Source organism: Trachinotus anak, unplaced genomic scaffold (assembly GCF_046630095.1).
Source record: "Trachinotus anak isolate AG129_WGS33_773 ecotype Australia unplaced genomic scaffold, CSIRO_AGI_Tana_v1 ptg000030c, whole genome shotgun sequence".
Taxonomy (NCBI): domain Eukaryota; kingdom Metazoa; phylum Chordata; class Actinopteri; order Carangiformes; family Carangidae; genus Trachinotus; species Trachinotus anak.
The window spans coordinates 653,478-668,847 of NW_027273881.1; the positions used below are offsets into that span (position 1 = coordinate 653,478).

At 42.7% G+C, this 15,370-nt stretch overlaps 1 protein-coding gene across 2 annotated transcripts; it reads right to left on the reverse strand.

Moving 5' to 3' along the window:
* Nucleotides 1-4,858: 4,858 nt before the first annotated feature.
* On the reverse strand, nt 4,859-15,056 carry LOC139612052 (protein NLRC3-like). Of its 2 annotated transcripts, XM_071467197.1 has the most exons (10): nt 14,924-15,056; nt 14,662-14,811; nt 14,418-14,531; nt 13,501-13,579; nt 13,119-13,344; nt 11,183-12,986; nt 10,903-11,076; nt 10,636-10,809; nt 6,177-6,223; nt 4,859-6,021 (listed from the first exon to the last, which is right to left on the reverse strand). In XM_071467197.1, exons 4-10 carry the CDS (start codon nt 13,501-13,503, stop codon nt 5,483-5,485), a joined length of 2,967 nt encoding a protein of 988 aa, XP_071323298.1. In that variant the 5' UTR covers nt 13,504-13,579; nt 14,418-14,531; nt 14,662-14,811; nt 14,924-15,056; the 3' UTR covers nt 4,859-5,482. The 2 variants fall into 2 exon arrangements, with proteins under 2 accessions (XP_071323298.1, XP_071323299.1); XM_071467198.1 differs by lacking the exons at nt 13,501-13,579; nt 14,924-15,056 and having other exon boundaries at nt 14,662-14,764.
* Nucleotides 15,057-15,370: the final 314 nt, after the last annotated feature.

Below are 15,370 nucleotides of genomic sequence, written 5' to 3' on the forward strand. Positions count from 1 at the left end.
AGTAAATCTACACAGTTTTCCACACATGCAACTTAGACAACAAGTAAAACAAAGGTTTCTGCTTCAAACTGTGTTGTACAAGAGGAAAAAGTACGTTGGCATCTCCTGACTACAAACAGAGATGCACATCTTAATATAATGACTGTTGGATTGTAACTGATGGAAAAAGTGACTCACTGAACAGGAAAACACAGGAAAAGTAAATTCTCCTTTTCCACAACATGAAACAGTTTGACCAAAGAGAAATAAGAGAGTGAAGCGAGGAGGTCTTACCTGTCCACAGGCCAAATGTACATAGGACTGTAGAACTCTACTGTCCTGCAGATGATATGCAAATGAGCCTCTATGATGTCAGAGGACGTCACAACATGAGCATTCTATTCCAGCTGTCAGTTCTATTGTCAATGAATTCCAATCATATTATACAGTGAAATCATGTAGAGCACATTTCTTAACAAAAGTACAGGTGAAATAAAGTTCAATAAAATATATAACAATTTATAACTTATTTATTTACTGTATTTATAAGAGACAATGTACAATATTAAATATGGGGCTATCTGATGCAGTGTAGCAGAGTTAGCCTGAGGCTAATTTTCATCTGCAGTCCCAATAAAACTTCCACACAGTGATGAAACAGCACTGAGCAAACTAAACAAGACAAATTACATACAGTATCACACACACACACACACACACACACACACACACACACACACACACCACACACACATACACAGGTTTTTGTGTACTACAGGGCCGCTACTCCACAAACCAGTCTGTTGGTGTATTAGAGGGACACCCCTTTCCACTCTCACCACAGACATGTGGTACATATCAAAAAATCTGTTTTTAGCCCCACAACACAGATTTCACTTCAGAGTTTGTTTACAACTAAAAGTATAACAACCTGACAATATACATAATTATGAGGAAAACAGATCATTAGATACCTAAGCCACGCCCATGACACAGAACAATATTAGAAGGACTAACATGATTTGTAAGGACAGTGAATATACAACACACAAAAATGTCACTTTAGTGTATTAAAGGGTCAAACATGAATAAATAGAACATGGATAAACACAAACACAAAAGTGAACGCATTGTGTATTAATTGTATTCTCAGTGTGGAGAAGCAGACACTACCACCACGCCAGATAGGCTTTTAGCCATGACACAAAACTAATAAAATCAATATCAGTTTAAGTGTATGCTATATTAAGAATATTTTTACTGCTTTACCTTGCCACCAAACAGCCCTTTCCGTCAGGAAACTGAGATGATATCGCTTGTTAATTCACTCTATCCAGCACAACAAACTCCATTGACAAAAACAACAATTTTACCCGGCATCTCACAGAAGTTGCTGGTCTACTGCTGCCTCAATTAGTATGTTTAATTGTGTTACTTTATGTCTTCGGTGTTAGTTCGAGTTAGTTGTGATTTACCAAAATTATACAAACGACACATATTCTTAATATAAAATACATTTAAACGTTGTTTACATTTTGCTGCTAATGTGTGTGACTAAGTACGTCATACAACCTGCTTCAAAAATCCCGAACTATATCATTTTATAATAGTTTGAGTAAGGGAGTGAACCCGCAGTGGAATGATTACCGTGTTTGCAATGTAACGTTAACAGTGAGTTTACAGTCTCACTGATTTAGCAATGCTGCTAGCAAAGTTACTTAGCCGAGAAGCTAGCGTTAGCTTTCATTCAGAACTTATCGTTCTTTGTGCAACTTCAAATGTTGTTGAAGTTGGAAGTTGTTGCGTCTCCGTCTTTAATCTTCATCTCACATGTTTTGCATACTGCAGTTCATTTTTTGTTGACCACCTCGTAGTTTTTATACCCGAACAAAACTATCTTTGGTATCATTTTTGCCAACTCGCACCGTTGTTTGGTAATTCTTCTTCGTTGGTTGTAGATAGATAGATAGATAGATAGATGACTTTATTCATCCCCGAAGGGAAATTAGGTTGTTACAGCAGTCCGGTGTATTAGAATACAAAATATACAATAGAATAGAATACTGAGGTAGAATAGAAATAAAAATACAGAATGGCAAGATATAAATAATAATATACTATGTATATGCATATGTAAATAGAAAGTGTGAAAAAGGATACAAATATTGTATGATTTTTGGAGTGGAGTGTTGTGATGATTTAGAGTGCAAAGGGTGACAAGTCATCTTGTGTCATCTTGTCCTGCAATTTGATTGGATGGACGCTGTTGATCAAAATAATGTGGATCGAATTTGATTGGATGTTGTACCGACAGCGCACACACACACACACGCACACACACAGAGGGAGAGAGAGAGAGAGAGAGACGCACACAAGTGGTCCTACATACGTAACATACTTTTTAATCTTTAGGGAAAGTAGCGAGTCTTTTCAAGTCAAAATGCTCAAGTTGCGAGTCTCTTTACATTTTGTCAAGTCGAGTCAAAAGTCAACAAATTCATGACTCGAGTCTGACTCGAGTCCAAGTCATGTGACTCGAGTCCACACCTCTGCCTGATACCTTTTGCTTTCAGATGTCACATGACCATCTTTTGGCCCGTGTTTGAACAAGTGCCAATGAAGTCCATCATCACTTTTTTCATGTCTTCATGACTTATATCAGTGTAAGTCTGCCGCACCGACAGCTGGTACTGCAACATTTTCCTCCAGATTGTGCGTGGACTTCCACCAAACACTGTGACAGTTTCTCCAACAGTAAAATGTTCATCCAGCAAATTCTGCAGCTGCTCTTCATGAAGGAAGAAAAACCTTTGGCAAAGCATGATTATCCAGTTCATGTAAACCCATATTCAACAGTGAAAAGATCTCCTCCTCATGCTGTAGTGTTCCGGTTCCAGCTAATCTGGATCAGACAGAGATAATGCTTCCCAAGCGAAACAAGAAGTGGTCACACTGTGTATCTGGTGCAGTCTGTCTCAGTTCTGTACTCAGTGACTGTGGACTGGATCAGATCCAGAACCTCCTGAGAAACTGGCTGAAATAAAGACAGTCATGTCAGGTTTATGTGTCTCCATCCCACCATCACAGTTTGGTCACTGGTCTCTTTGGGAGAAGGGCTGGGTGATAGGACCAAAACATCATATCAAACATATTCATTTTAATGGTAGAACAGTATTTGATAAAGTATAGTTTTGCATAAATGACACTCTTATAAAACATTTTTATATCTTTATCTTGTCATACGATTTTCATTCCAAATGATCAGTTTACCTTCACTATGAAGTACTGCCAAAGGAGTTTTTTTTTACTGGATAATACACGGTGGACATACAGACCATATTTTTATATATGATGGATGACAGTACAGTAAAATGTTTCACCTCTGCATGTTCATTTCACTGGAACAGCTCCTCGAGATCTGAAGTACTTTTTTAGTCTTGTGGTCTAAGCCAACCAAGAGGCCAATTGTTTGAACAATTTAAAATGACAGAGACCTTAAAAGTTCTGTGACTATTACTGCAAACTGGAAATAGAGGAAATATCAAAAAGGTCACTGGCTCTCACCCACACCTTGCACTTGCTAACTGCCCCACTCACCTGGACATTTTCCTGAGTGTTTCAGGTATCCAGATGACCTCGTCCACTCTTATTCAGTTATTCCAGAATGATCTTGTCATCTCTGTAAAACTCCTTCCAGGGTGGGGCTCTCTCTGGTGCCGTGTTGCTGTATTTGAATTTCCCGCTCACACTTGCTCCTGCTGTTCTTCTGTGGGGTTTGACATAAAGTTTTATCACCACCTACTGAGCTGGAATGCTGATGTGACCATTGTAAATAAAAGATGGATTCATTAATGGTTGTTTTGTGGACGCACATACTTTCTATAACCAGTGGTGGAAGAAGTAGCCTATTCAGATCCTTTGCTTCAGTAACAGTACCAGTACAGCGATGCAGAAGTTCTCCATTACAAGTAAAAGTCCTGCATGAAAAATCCTGAAGTAAATGCACATTAGTATGAAGTGTTATCAGCAACATGTAGTTCAAGTATTGAAGTCAAAGTACTGGTTTGGTCCCTGTGAATGATATGTTATTAAATATGACCTCATGAGATGATTCATATTGAAGTATCAGTGTGCCAGCAGCATGTTACCCTTGTAGCTGCTGCAGGTGGAGCTAGTCTGACTCACCTTATACACAGTTTTAGAAACAGGGTCACCAGATAAGTGTGACAGGGGATCAGATGATTCATGGGAAAGCAGAAGTTTTTGTAATACACAACTGATCTTTTGTCCTTTTGGATTTGTTTCTCTAGTCTTTGATTTCTGTAGAGATATTGGATCATTCAAACACTTACTGAAATGAAACCATGAACCTTTGATGGTAAAAATTTAAACTCAGATGTCTAAAATGTGACCCTGACCACAAACTGCTTTTTGTGAGACATCAGAAGCCAAAAAGGTTGGAAAGCATTGGTTTCATGTTTAACACTGTGTTGTACATGAGAAGCTTGTTATATTATCCATTGTGTAAAATCTTCCAAATAACTAGTAACTAAAGCTGTCAAATAAATGTAGTAGAGAGGAAGTATAAAGTCACATAAAATGAAAATACTCCAGTAGAGTAAATCTTCCACATATTTGTACTTCAGTGCAGTACTTGAGTAAATGTACTTAATTACTTTCCAACAACTGTCTCTGACAGCGTTCCATCATGTGTGGTTCTTGTCCTCGTTTGCTTCAGTCTAATAACCACAAAAATGTCACTGTTGCCAATGACACAACCTGCTTGATTTAAAAAAAGTGAAGATATGTTTCATTTGTTCAGCCAGAAATATCAGTCAGTAAACAGCCAGCACACAGACAATCGCTCTTACGTACTGTATGTCCTTCACAAGTATATTTTAATATTCACTGATGTGTCAAGTGATATAACAAATGATGCTGACACTTTTGAATGTAAATGGGTATCAGCAGCCTTACAAAGACAGTATTAGGCGACCTGAAATCTGATTTATTTTTATTGGATCACTCAGAAAACAGGTTTACTAATACACATTAAAGAAGTTATATTGAGGCCCAATAATAAACATCTACATACATACATACATGAGCATGTACCCCCACAAACCTCTACACCCTGAAAAAAGATCACATTAAAAAAGAATAAAAAAGAAAGATAATGAGAATAATACAGAGAAACAAAAGATATTCTCCAAAGATATTTTGCTCTTAACGTATAAAGTGACAGTTTTTCTCCGTGTTCCAAAAAATGACTGTTCAGGGGAGTCAGGAACTTTCAAACTCACTCAAAGACAGTTTGACAAGTTTCCCTCAGAGCCTTTGAGTTTTCAGTTTTCACTTTGGGTGTTGGACTTCAAACTTCACTGAGTCACCTGATGATTAAAACCCAGGACCACAAAACCTTTGACAAGCTTGAGAGACTGGGACAGAAACAAAAACCAGTTCTTCTCTCTGTTCTGTTCAACAGAAGCTCTCTCTGCTACACTCAACACAGAGACACTGAGGAATCAGGACTGGCCCAGAACCTCAACCCAAACCCAAACCCAGGATACAGAGGCTGAGTGAAGGTGGTGTTGAAGGTGTGGAGGTGGATCAGTGAGTCAGAGGAGACTCTGTAGAAGGACAGAGAGCCAGCAGGACAGTCCATATACACTGCTACTCTGTGAGAGACAGAGGAGGAGGAGATATCTATTCTTATGTTATTGTGCCAAATATGGTAAAAACCATCACAGCAGTTCAGACTCCAGGACTGATGGTCCCCTCCAAACAGACAGACTTTACTGTTTCCTTTCCTTCTGATTCCTCTGTAACTCACTGATATAGAAACCTCTCCTCTCCACTCGACCTCCCAGTAACAGCGACCAGTCAGACCAGTTCTACACAGCAGCTGGTGACACTGATCAAATCTGTCTGGATGATCAGGATACGACTGATGCTCCTTCACAAGTGTCATCTTCCTGTTGTCGTCAGACAGTTTGATGTTTGTGTTCACTGTGTTTGTGTCGAATGTGAGTTCACAGGAATCTGATGGAGAGAAGGAGACACAGCTGCAGTTATTGATCTATCATCTGATCAGTTATTGACAGTCTGATGATGACTCATGACATCAGTGATGTGACAGTTTGAAGATGGTTGAATGTGCTGCTTTGTTTTCATGAGTCAATGAAAAACACACTTACACTTCCTCAGACCTGGTCTCAACCACCGGACTCCAGCAGGCTCCACCCTGAAAGAGGGAGGGGGGTCAGACCAGCACGTTCTCTGTCAGCATGCAGACATGGACATTACATGGCTCTCATACACACATTGTTTCATGATTGTGTTCAAGTGGGGGCTTGTATGTATGGACGCACATTCACAGAGAAACAGGAAGTGGAGTCTTTATCTTGTAATTACACGGAGCAGGGAGGAGACATGGAGGAAAGATTTCATCATTTGTTTTCTCCATTTGATCCCAGTTGTGGTGTGAGACACTTTGAGTCTGTGACTCTGAAGCTGCACAAACTAATGTCACAGCAAATAAGAAGAAGACACAAAGAGGCTCCTTCATGAAAACTATACAGTTGCTGTAGCTTCACTAGACTTCTTCTGCTCCAGCATTTCAAACCCCATGGTTTGTCCTGTGCTCCGGTGACAGAGCTGACAGCAGCAGCTCGGTTCTGTCCCGGCCCCCAGTCTGATTGAGTGTTAGTTCTGTTAGTTTGGTCAACTGTGGCTTTTGATCAGGCCCAGTGCTGCTGTGAGTATGAAATAGATTTGGGTTTTGTTTTGGGGGATGTAAATAGATGAATTCACTTTCTTGTAAATAGCACTGAAGCTGTAGGGGTGAACTGCCATTTATTTTTGATCTGTTTCCTCCTGTTTTTCTTTAACTTAGGGAGCCAGGTTTAGTTGGTGTCTTTAGTTTCCTTTGTTTTCACCTCGATTTAGTTAGCACTTTCTGGGAGAGACTTTCTTCTGAGTATAGTTTTGGCCTTGGTTCACCCTGAAGTTGTTGCTTCTAACACTTGTAATAAATGACTTCACTTCCTGACAATACGCTGCTTCCACCGGGGCAGAAACCTCCTTCAGCTTTTATGTTGCGCTCCTATTTCCCTTCACTGGAGCGAAACATCAAGTGATTTGATTTGGGAAGTGGAAGTGATTTGGGTTCAAACAAGTACTTCCTCAACATTAGCTGATCTTCGTTGTCATGGTTACAATAATAACAAAGAAGGTCATGGACAGAGCCCTTGAAAGAGAGAGTCGCGTCATCTCCGTTCACTCCAATGGACCATGTTTTTGCAGCAATGGTGGATCATGGAGCATCTCTATAGTTCCAGGAAGTTAGCAGCAAATAGTAGCAGCACAGTGGAGCAACAACACAATATGCTGTTTGGGACGCACGTTTGAAAGGTAAGACTTGTAAAGAATGTGACTGTATATTATTGGTACAGCTGAATCATGTTATGTGCATTAAAGCAGTTTAGTGGTTCCCCCACTAAATTAGAAGATTTAGGGACGTTAACAGAAATCAGATTAGACTGAGTTACTGGATATGGATAAGGTCAGCAACACACAACATTAGCCAGGAGCAGCCCATTAATTTTAAAATCCGTCCTCAGAAAGTCATTTCATCCAATGCTGTGGAATTGGAGTAACAGGCTTCTAAACGTGATTTTTTGGGGGGTTAGTTAAATATTAGTTAAATATATCAGTGGGCCCTGTGTGAATATCCATTTTGGAGAACAAGCGACTGTTACACAATAATACAGGAGTGCTGAGTGGACCACGGTAAGATTGAAAACAAAACATGGTATGTTTCAAATAAGCCAGCAATAAGGAATCATAGTAAATGCCTATTATACTGCCACATTATATAAGGAATCAGACTTAAAACAGAATGAATGAATACAGAATATATATTATAAGGACTCATACTGCTGGATTCTGCATCCTGTATGTCAGGGGTGCTACAGGATGAGGAGCAGTGAGGGGACAAATGATGTTGCAGGTGGAGGAGCAGTAACCATGACCTGGATGGCTGAGAATCTTCACTTTGAAGTCTGAAGTCTGTTGTATGTTGACGTTCTGTCTAGAATAGAGACTATCAATGTGTAAAATAGCTTCATTATACGTAGTTATGGTTATATTTTTACGCTCAATAAATAGGCTAAAAGCTGCAAATATGATTGTGATCAATACAATATCAATTTCAATTTGACAGACTGATTTGTCCACTGTAGGACTAATGTACGGCTGAGGACGGATGAATTTCTGAGTCAAAGTTGTAGCGTCTGCAGCAACCAACAACAACAACTATAAAAAACATTAGCTCTATCATAGGAGAATATTAACGAATTTGATGAAAGGGTGAACAGTCGGGACTGTTGGGTTTTTCTCTGTAACAAAGTAAGGTCTTGACCTTACCCTGTAAAGTGCCTTGAGATAATGTATATTATGATTTGGCGCTACACAAATAAAATTGAATTGAATTGAATTGGGTTATGGGGACCTCTGCTGGTCACTGTAGACTATTTGGGAAGAACCTACTGTGCATTTCCACATGTTTATTAATGAGGTTATTAATTAAAGCTGACTGTTGATCTCCTCCACTCTGTTTAATCCCAGTGCAGCACATACACACAACAAGCACTTTAAATGACGATCAGCTGGTGGAGTGTGTGCGTGCACGCACATCGGTTATATGCAGGGAATGCTGACATCAAACTGGCTGGGCAAATTAAATGTAACATTAATTTAACACTACAAAATGAGAACAATAATCACACACAATGTATCAGCTCTCCACCAGAACAAATCAAAACACTTTCATACAGCACCTCATGAATGGTCATGAAATCATTTGAGCGTCTTGTCCTGTCCCACCTCAAATCCATCACTGACCCACTCCTGGACCCCCTGCAGTTCGCCTACAGAGCCAACAGGTCTGTAGACGACGCCGTCAACATGGCTCTCCACTTCATCCTCCAGCACCTGGACTCCTCAGGGACCTATGCCAGGATCCTGTTTGTGGACTTCAGCTCTGCCTTCAACACCATCATCCCGGCTCTGCTGCAGGACAAGCTCTCCCAGCTGAGCGTGCCTGACTCCACCTGCAGGTGGATCACTGACTTCCTGTCTGACAGGAGGCAGCACGTGAAGCTAGGAAAGCACGTGTCTGACTTCCAGACCATCAGCACTGGATCCCCGCAAGGCTGCGTTCTTTCTCCTCTGCTCTTCTCCCTGTACACCAACACCTGCACCTCCAGCCATCAGTCTGTCAAGCTCCTGAAGTTTGCAGACGACACCACTCTCATTGGACTCATCTCTGATGGCGATGAGTCTGCCTACAGGTGGGAGACTGAGCGTCTGGTGACCTGGTGCAGGCAGAACAACCTAGAGCTAAACGCTCTGAAGACAGTGGAAATGATAGTGGACTTCAGGAAGAGCCCAGCCCCACCCACCCCCATCTCCCTGTGCGACTCCCCCGTGGCTACCGTGGAGCATTTTCGCTTCTTGGGAACCACCATCACACAGGATCTCAAATGGGAGCTAAACATCAGCTCCCTCATCAAAAAAGCTCAGCAGAGGATGTATTTCCTGAGGCAATTGAAGAAGTTCAACCTGCCAAGGACTATGATGGTGAACTTCTACACCTCCATCATTGAGTCCATCCTCACCTCCTCCATCACCATCTGGTACGCTGCTGCCACGGAGAGGGACAATAACAGACTGCAGCGTATCATCCACTCTGCTGAGAAGGTGATTGGCTGCAATCTTCCGTCCCTCCAGGACCTGTACGCCTCAAGGACTCTGAGGCGTGCAGGGAAGATTGTAGCTGACTCCTCCCACCCTGGACACAAACTCTTTGAGACACTCCCCTCTGGCAGGAGGCTGCGGTCCTTCAGGACCAAAACCTCTCGCCACAAAAATAGCTTCTTCCCATCTGCTATTAGCCTCATCAACAAGGCTAGAGAGCCCCACTGTTGCTGATCAATTGCACCAATCACCAGGAAAAATTCCTTGTATGTGAAAACATACTTGGCAATAAAACTGATTCTGATTCTGATTCTGATTCTGATTCTGAATAAATAACAGTTCTGTCAAAACAAATAGTCCCTGTGAACTGTGAAAAACAGTGTGACTGGTTGTGACACAATTTGTACACAGAAGAAGCATTGTGCTTGAAAGGTTACGAAACACTCCAGAAAGAAGTGTTAATGTTGTGAAAAGATACAGATCACAAGTTTCAGTCAGGACTTTCACAATAAAAGCATGTCTTAAAGCAAAGACCTAAGCAAAAACAGATTTTTATCCATCTGCGCTTGCATAATTTTAGATGGTTTTATTGTTGTTGCTCAGTTGTTATTAGTGCATCAACACTGAACAGGTCTCTACAGTGTTACGATCCTAATGCTGTGGGTCTGGTGTGGTCTTGTGTTGTTGCTCTTTACCCTGCTCAGGTGTGGCCCCTCCTTTTATGAAACTTTTTATTTTGTTACTTCCCCTCATCCCCTGGTTCCTCATCAGGGAACATAACAACAGTCTCTGGGATTGTTCTGCTGAAGCAAAGAACTTCTGTACAAATCTGTCATCAGCTGTGACAGAGGAAATGTCTCCAGCTTTTCTCCTCTATCAGACATCGTCTGTCCATACCTGAGAGAGTCCCGTCTCCAGTCTGGATCCTCCAGTCCAGCAAACAGCTGCTTCACTGCTGAGTCTCCTGGATGATTGTAGCTCAGGTCCAGCTCTCTCAGATGGGAGGGGTTGGATCTCAGAGCTGAGGCCAGAGAAGCACAGCCTTCCTCTGTGATCAGACAGCCTGACAGACTGCAGACACACAAAACAACACACAGGAACACTCTGTCAACACTTGGTGGTCTGTTAAACAGTCATCAGATAAACAGGTTGATGAATCCTGACCTGAGAGTTTCCAGTGTACAGTGTGGACTCTCCAGTCCAGCAGACAGCAGCTTCACTCCTGAGTCCTGCAGGTTGTTGTTACTCAGGTCCAGATCTCTCAGACTAGAGGACTGGGAGCTGAGGACTGAGGACAGAGCTTCACAGCTTCTCTCTGAGAGGTTACAGCCACTCAGTCTACAGAGATGATCATAAGAAATTACAGAAGACAGGAATTTATTTTCTCTCCTGTTGAACAGATAGAATTGTCTTTATATAATGATGAATAATAATCTACACTTACACAGCTTTGTAAGAAGCTTTGACCACTGGCAGCAGCCTCAGAAGAGCCTCCTCTGAAGCAGAGTATTTCTTCAGGTCAAACACGTCCAGACCTTCTTCTGATGATAGTAAGATGAAGACCAGAGCTGACCATTGAGCAGGAGACAGTTCATCTGTGGAGAGACGTCCTGATCTCAGGGACTGTTGGATCTCCTCCACCAGAGAACCATCATTCAGTTCATTCAGACAGTCGAACAGGTTGATGATTTTCTCTGCAGACAGATTCTCACTCATTTTCTCCTTGATGTACTGGACCGTTTTCTGATTGGTCTGTGAGCCACTTTCTGTCTGTGTCATCAGACCTTGTAGAAGAGTCTGATTGGTCTGCAGTGAAAGACCCAGGAGGAAGCGGAGGAACAAGTCCAGGTGTCCATTTGGACTCTGCAAGACCTTGTCCACAGCTCTCTGGAAAAAGTCTGTTTCTGTAGATTGGACTTTTCTTATTTTTACCTTCTTTGATGTTGTTTGTTCCTCTGACATCAGATTGACTCCAGAGTTGATGAAGGTCATGTGGACATGAAGAGCAGCCAAAAACTCCTGAACACTCAGATGGACGAAGCAGAACACCTTGTCCTGGTACAGCCCTCTCTCCTCTTTAAAGACCTGTGTGAACACTCCTGAGTACACTGAGGCTGCTCTGATATCGATGCCACACTCTGTCAGGTCTGATTCATAGAAGATCAGGTTTCCTTTCTGCAGCTGCTCAAAAGCCAGTTTTCCCAGAGACTCAATCATCTTCCTGGTCTCTGGACTCCAGTGTGGATCTGTCTCAGCTCCTCCATCATACTTGACCTTCTTCAGTTTGGACTGAACCACCAGGAAGTGCATGTACATCTCAGTCAGGGTCATGGGCAGCTCTCCTCCCTCTCTGGTCTTCAACACATCCTCCAGAACTGTAGCAGTGATCCAGCAGAAGACTGGGATGTGGCACATGATGTGGAGGCTTCGTGATGTCTTGATGTGGGAGATGATCCTGCTGGCCTGCTCCTCATCTCTGAACCTCTTCCTGAAGTACTCCTCCTTCTGTGGGTCAGTGAACCCTCTGACCTCTGTCACCATGTCAACACACTCAGGAGGGATCTGATTGGCTGCTGCAGGTCGTGTGGTTATCCAGAGGCGAGCAGAGGGAAGCAGTTTCCCCCTGATGAGGTTTGTCAGCAGCACGTGCACTGAGGTGGACTCTGTCACATCAGTCAGGATCTCAGTGTTGTGGAAGTCCAGAGGAGGTCGACACTCATCCAGACCGTCAAAGATGAACACAACCTGGAACCGGTCAAACCTGCAGATTCCTGCTTCTTTGGTTTGAGTGAAGAAGTGATGAACAAGTTCCACCAAGCTGAACTTTTTCTCTTTCAGCACATTCAGCTCTCTGAAGGTGAAGGGAAATGTGAAGTGTATGTCCTGGTTGGCTTTGTCTTCAGCCCAGTCCAGAGTGAACTTCTGTGTTAAGACTGTTTTCCCAATGCCAGCCACTCCCTTTGTCATCACTCTTCTGATTGGTCCATCTCTTCCAGGTGAGGCTTTAAAGATGTCTTCTAGTCTGATGGTTGTTTCTAGTCTGGCTGGCTTCCTGGAAGCTGTTTCAATCTGTCTGACCTCATGTTCATCATTGACCTCTCCAGCCCCTCCCTCTGTGATGTATAGCTCTGTGTAGATCTGATTCAGATGGTTTGGTTCTCCTGCTTTAGAGATCCCCTCAAACACACACTGGAACTTCTCCTTCAGCTCAGACTTAAGTTTATGTTGACAAACTGCAGCAGGAGTTCCTGAATTAACACACAGCAAATAAGATACACAACTGATTCATGGAAAAAATATAAAACATTTTAACATGTGTTGAGACATTAGTAAATGTCTCATTTCTCCATCATGTTGAATCTTTAGAGAAATCCTCTTACTGCTCTGCAGACAGTCAGCCAGCTCCTCCAGCTTCATCCTCCTAAGGAAGTTCACTGTGATCTTCACTAATGCCTCTCTGCTGCTCCTCTGCTCTTCATCCTCACCGTCCAACACCTCCTCATCCTCCCTCTGACTCTCTAAGCATTCTGGGTAATCTGCACTCAGAACCTTTGGGATCTTCTTCAGCTCGTTCTTCACAAAAGTGACCATGTTCTCCTCCAGCAGCTGGAACAGGAAACTACATCAGTGACAGCATCAAACTAAAACCATGGAGCCAAACATCAGATCCATGTTGGACAGACTGACAATCCACTGGTCTAATAGTGCAGCATGGAGATGATTGTGAGCAGATGTGAAAGTAGCTGTTGTACATGTACAGACCATAAATATGGAGTCCAGGTGTGTTTGATGCTGCTGGGCAGACTGACCCCTGGGAACCTCTGAGCTCCCCTGGTCCACTCTGTGGAGGAATCATGAAGAATGAGCTCACATTATGTCTGTCCACACAGAGACAGACACAAGCTGAAGGTCCACGAAGTGATGTTTGGATGTGAACAGTGAATCAGACCACTCCCTGTAGAGGTAAAGGTTTACTAGTCCTGCTGATCCCACTGAGAATCAACAGCTCAGTCTGCAGCTTCCAGCTCAGTGTTTGGTTTCACCAGTTTAGTTTAGTTCCAACAGCTCTCATCAATCCTCCATATACAGTCGCTCTCCCTCACTGAACTCTGCTTATGTACCTAGAACCTCCAGCTGCTCCAGTGGAGCTGCTCAGTGTCTGCTTGCATCAGACTGGTTTTACTGGGCAGCAACTAGTATGAAAAATGACAATGAACCAATAAAGTCTTACTGAATAAATGACTATTCAAAAACAAATCAGCAGCATTTTAAGGGATCAGTTCACTCCATCAGAGGTGTTTGTCAGGAGGTCAAACAGTGTCTGAAACACCCACCTCCCTCAGTGATTGGTTGGCTGTGTGCAGGTTAGTAAGTAGGCGGGGTTTGAACTTCTCTCTCTGCTCTTTTTTCATTCTCCACTCAGATCATTTCTGTTACTTTTCATGTGAACAACTATGAATGTCCTCCAGCAGAGACTGATGATGGGAGAAGTTATCTCCATATTTAACCCACATCATGTCTCCTCCCTCTCCATGACAGCTGGAGTTTTACCTCCACCTTCCAGTGAGGACGTTCACAACAGACAGAAACACTTTGATTTCAGACACTGACGCACAACACATTGTACAAACTGGTTCTTTTCTAGAATAACCATAGTCTTCCTGACAGTCAGAGCTTACATCTGATCAGCTGATGGACGTCCTCCTTTAAAGTCAGTGATAACATCCTTCGACAGGTGGCTCTTTAAAGACAGACAGCTGGGTTCAGGAGAGTCTGGTCACTGCTGCTGGATCCTGAAACAAACACACAACTGATAAATGTGCATGTTGGATACAAACTGATGGAGGATATGTTCGATCTTTGAATAAACACAACAACTAACTTTTAATGTGAAGTGTTTTTCTGACAGTTTTAAATTCTTACCTTCCATCAACAGATTGTCTGAAATTATGAGGAGGAGGCACTAATTTGTTTCTCTTCATGGACACACAGCTGGATCCAGGTCCAGATCTAGGTCCAGGTCTAGGTCCAGGTCCAGCAGAGTCTGATGTGTCCTGCTGCTGCTGCTCTGGGCTTCAACACAGCACACAAACAGCTTTAAGTGTGAATAATGATGGAGCAGTGATCTGAGTGCTGAGCTCTGACATGGAGAAGAGTCATGGACAGTTAGAGATCCTCATCTCACCTCTGAGCTCTGGTCTGGCTCTCATGGTCCCCACACAGAGTGGTTTTAGAGGGAGGGGCTCCCTCCTCTCTGTCCTCACACTGATCCATGCTGCTGAGTTCACATCCACATCAGCTCACACACACTTTCTACCTTCATGTGAAGACAAACACACATCATGAAATCTGAAATCCTGTTTCATATCAGGGTCAGTTGAATGCAGTCAGACAGCAGTGTGAGGAGGAGGAAGCTGCCATCAGCTGCTGTACTTCTACCATCAGTCCACTAGATGGAGTCATGAAGCAGCAGTGAAGTGAAGAGCAGCCCAGCTCACACGCTGCATGGGCGACTGTTTCAGGACTGAGGTCCACTGATTTCATCTGACAGTCTCTTTGTCTACAATGTCCCTGTAGAAAATGACTTCATGAAACAAGCTACAGCTGATTATTTCACACACAACAACCCCAA

Excerpts from the sequence above, each read along its gene's own strand:
- LOC139612052 (XM_071467197.1), bottom strand. Across the intron at positions 11,077-11,182 it reads AAAGCTTCTTACAAAGCTGT|ACTGAGTGGCTGTAACCTCT; the intron begins GTAAGTGTAGAT and ends TCATCTCTGTAG. Across the intron at positions 6,224-10,635 it reads TGGAGACGGGACTCTCTCAG|GGTGGAGCCTGCTGGAGTCC; the intron begins GTATGGACAGAC and ends TCCCTCTTTCAG.